General features: G+C 44.3%; 1 protein-coding gene across 2 annotated transcripts in view; it reads left to right on the top strand.

The window, feature by feature from the left end:
* The window catches only part of LOC143288427 (monocarboxylate transporter 12-B-like), a 16,592-nt gene extending 12,444 nt beyond the window's left edge, over positions 1-4,148 (top strand). For both annotated transcript variants that reach the window (XM_076596899.1, XM_076596900.1), the window contains 2 exons: positions 691-1,782; positions 3,844-4,148. In XM_076596899.1, coding sequence (XP_076453014.1) covers positions 691-1,782; positions 3,844-3,983 — 1,232 coding nt within the window. In that variant the 3' untranslated portion in view covers positions 3,984-4,148. The remainder of the gene's footprint in view (positions 1-690; positions 1,783-3,843) is intronic.
* The last annotated feature ends 304 nt before the right edge of the window (positions 4,149-4,452 follow it).

Raw genomic sequence — 4,452 nt, forward strand, 5'->3', positions numbered from 1 at the left:
AGATTGTGACAGCAAAACAACTATCGAGAAAAAAGTCATAGATTTGCACAATGCAGAATAGATTGTGACAGCAAAACAACTATAGAGAGAAAAGAAAAAAAAAGATTTGAACTATACAAGACAGATTGTGACAGCAAAACAAGTGTAGAGAAAAAAAATCATAGATTTGAACAATACAGAATAGATTGTGACAGCAAAACAACTATGGAGAAAAAAGTCATAGATTTGCACAATGCAGAATAGATTGTGACAGCAAAACAAACAGGCCATGTGGAGTGATGGCCTAGAGGTAACGCGTCCGCCTAGGAAGCGAGAAAATCTGAGCGCGCTGGTTCGAATCACTGCTCAGCCGCCGATATTTTCTCCCCCTCCACTAGACCTTGAGTGGTGGTCTGGGCGCTAGTCATTCGGATGGGACGATAAACCGAGGTCCCGTGTGCAGCATGCTCTTAGCGCACGTAAAAGAACCCACGGCAACAAAAGGGTTGTTCCTGGCAAAATTCTGTAGAAAAATCCACTTGGATAGGAAAAACAAATATAACTGCACGCAGGAAAAAATAAAAAAAAAATGGGTGGCGCTGTGTAGTGTAGCGACGCGCCCTCCCTGGAGAGAGCAGCCCGAATTTCACACACAGAAATCTGTTGTGATAAAAAGAAATACAAATACACAGATTATACCTTTCTCCACAGGTCTGGGCCACTCGATGCTCATTTCCCCGGGCCAGGTGCTCATCGGCAGGTACTTCAGCAAGTGGCGGAACCTGGCACTGGGCTTCACAGAGTGCGGGGTCAGCGTGGGCAATCTGGCGGTCCCTCCCCTCATGTCCTACTTCCTGGAAGTGTACGCTTTACCAGGGACCCTGCTCCTCTACGGGGGGATCTGTCTCAACAGTCTGGTGGCCGCTATGCTTCTCAGGCCTGTGTCTTACTATTCTAAACAAAGCTTAGACCGCTTGGAACAGAATGAAGTCTGCCCGAGAGATGCCTATAAAGATGAAGATCTGGAAATTGTCCAGAGTAACGATGATCCTAAACAAGATAGCACCAGCGGCGTTGATGGTGATTTTGTGTGTGATTTTTCCACTGAAAAGATGTGTTTAAATTCTAATCACCCGGGGCTTGTGGTAGAACTGGATGAATTAGATTATGTGCCATTGTCAGAAATTGTTCCTCCTCAAAACGAACCGTTGGAAAACTGTCAGAAAACCATTGAATGTGGTCGAGAGACCTTGTTAGGAAACAAAATCTCTTTACAAGATTCAATGTCCAAGAATCAAAGTTGCTGCGATCGGGTATCGAAATGGCCAGTGTTGTCTCTACTGAATTTTTCCGTGTTCAAAGACAGCATGTTCTACGTGCTTTTAAGCTTCAGCTGCTTCTCCAACTTCGTGAACCTCCCCGTGGATTATCTCCCTGCCCTCGTGAGCCAACATGGCGTCAGCGAATCCCAGGCGGCGTTGTTATTGAGCGTGATTGGCGTCCTTGACCTCGTGTGTCGCATCACGTGCGGGGTAGTCTCCAGCTCTGAAAGGGTGAATGTGACCACGCTGGTTCTACTGAGCTACGTGGTGCTGGCCGTGGTGATGCAGTTCGTGCGATACATGGAGAGGTTCGAACACTTCGTGGTGCTGGCGGCGGTCCAGGGGTTCCTAGGCAGCGTAGGCAACTGCCTCTTCCCGCAGACGGTGCTGGAGCTGGTGGGCATGGAGAGGATGGCGGCCGCGGTGGGCTGGAACCAGCTGACGTCCGGGGCACTCATCATTCCTGTTTATCCTCTGCTGGGTGAGTGCGAGTGATGATCTGGCATCAGCAGGTTTTGTGGTAGTAACAGCGATAGGTGTAGTTAGAATTGTTGATGCCTGCAGCAACAGTCATGGTAGCAGTAGCAATAGCAGTCATCATACCTGTTCATCCGCTGCTGAGTGAGTGTGAGTGATGAGCTGGTTTTGTGATAGTGGTAGCGATAGTTTTAGAATTGTTGATGCCTGCAGCAACTATCATGGTAGCAGTAGCAATAGCAGTCATCGTTATTGATGCCTGCAGCAACTATCATGGTAGCAGTAGCAATAGCAGTCATCGTTATTGATGTCTGCAGCAACTATCATGGTAGCAGTAGCAATAGTCATCGTTATTGATGCCTGCAGCAACTGTCATGGTAGCAGTAGCAATAGCAGTCATCGTTATTGATGCCTGCAGCAACTATCATGGTAGCAGTAGCAATAGCAGTCATCGTTATTGATGCCTGCAGCAATAGTCATGGTAGCAGTAGCAATAGCAGTCATCATCATACCTGTTTATCCGCTGCTTGATGAGTGTGACTAACGATATCTAGCTGCAGTAGGTGGTGGCAGGAGTAGTAGCGATGGTTGTAGTTTCACTTTTTGTTGATGTCTGCAGCAATAGTCATGGTAGCATCAGCAACAGCAGTCATCGTACCTGGTTATCCGCTGCTTGGTGAGTGTAAGGATGATCAGGCAGCGGTAGGTTTTGTTGTGGTTGTAGGAGTAGTCGTGATAATTGTTTTTAGAATTGTTGATGCCTGCAGCAATAGTGATGGTAGCACTAGCAATAGTAGAAGTCATAGTTGTTATTGCCGTGGTGGTTTCATAGGAATTTGACCGTGATTAGTTACCGGTGGTCAAATTCGTGGGGACTGATTTCCGTAAGTAAGGCGCAAAGCCCAACGTCTTGACGTTCAAATGTTCAAGGGTAAAAGACGTTTTTCTTTCCGCGTGTCGTTCAAAAGTCAGCTGTCATGGACTGGACCCCGGAGGTCTGCATGCACTTTAAGGCTGTCACGGAATGAACGTTGATTTGGCTTGGAGCACGAACTCACTGATTTTTTTGGGGAATAATGTCACTGGGAAGGAGAGACAAAACGAAAGCACAATGAGAATTCCCGCTGATAATGTCCTCGTCTCGACTGCCTTTTGCTTCCCGCATGTTCTGTTGAGGTAACTTATCGCCCAGAACGAGTGGTTGCTTGAGTTGTGTATGCCTGTGTACATTAACATACTTTAGGTATTGTGTTAGATTAGGTTTTGCTTACTCGTGTGTGTGTGTGTGTGTGTGTGTGTGTGTGGTGGGGGTGGGGGGTTAAGGGTAGAATGTTGTCAGCCCTGATATTGACATGTGCAGTTCAGTGGCTGGAATATCAACAACAGCAAATGATTTTTTGTAAAGAAAAGAAAAAGAAAGACAGCACATATATATTTCTTATGGTAGCCTGTACCCGCCAAAAATGAAACTGCTTTGCCTGTCTACAAAGGGTAGCAGCAGACGCACGAAATGAACAAGACTCTGTTGTTGTTTTTTCTTATATATATATATATATATATATATATATATATATATATATATATATATATATATATATATATATATATCCGGCCCAACACTCGGCCTATATCACAGATTAACATAAGTTTACATTTGGGCCAACAGCAAAGTGAGAGCTGTATTACCAATGGTTTCTCCAGTCAATGGGAAACCATTTACAGCTTAGTCTTTTGTGAAAGACTATGACTCTCAAACTAGGAGTAAAAATTGCACTGGCTCTTAGTGCTGCAGCCTTGTTGGCTAGTTGGCCTTTGGGAACCACCCCAACGCCGACTGTCCTAAAACCCTCGTGGCCGAGAGAGTGGGGATGTAACTTGGGCAAGACAGTCTCCACTATAATCAAATTCTGGCCCAGATAGTCGGAACAGCAGTTGCCTCCTCTGCTGTTCTGATGGTCATAGTCGGACACGACTGACAATCATATATATATATATATATATATATATATATATATATATATATATATATATATATATATATATAATTATCATCTTTATTGTCCAGGTTACGTGCAGGACGTCACAGGCTCTTACGTCATTGTGTACCACCTGATCGGCATTGGGATGCTGATGTCCGGAGTCACACTATGTTTCGTTCGCCCTGTCAGGCACTGCCAACGACAGAACAGGAACACAAGTAGCTAACCAGAAGCCTCGAGATAAGATGACTCGTGTATTAATGAAAGCGCCATTATCATTCGTCGCCAATCATAATTATGTACATTTTTTTGTCATTGCCAAGATTGTGTGAATATAATTAGTTTTGTGTGCGGTTTTTTGTTTTGTGTGTGTGTATGTGTGTGCGTGCGTGCGTGCGTGCGTGCGTGCGTGCGTGTGTGTGTCTGTGTGTTGTGCCTTTTCCTGTGATTATTTATATTGCGATTTGTTACATTGGTGGATACTGGTCTTGTTTTCCACTTCAAAGTCTTCATGTGCTCTTGTGTTGTGTATTGCACTGATATATAGGACAGATATTTAATTCTATAAACAAGCTAAAGCCTGTTTTTAAGTTTGGTGATGCATGTATGGATGTTTTCAATTCTTTTAAATATCTGGGTATCGAATTTAGTAGAAACGGAACTTTTTACAAAGCTAAAAAATGATTTATGAACAG

This window comes from Babylonia areolata, chromosome 12 (genome assembly GCF_041734735.1).
Source record: "Babylonia areolata isolate BAREFJ2019XMU chromosome 12, ASM4173473v1, whole genome shotgun sequence".
Taxonomy (NCBI): Eukaryota; Metazoa; Mollusca; class Gastropoda; order Neogastropoda; family Buccinidae; genus Babylonia; species Babylonia areolata.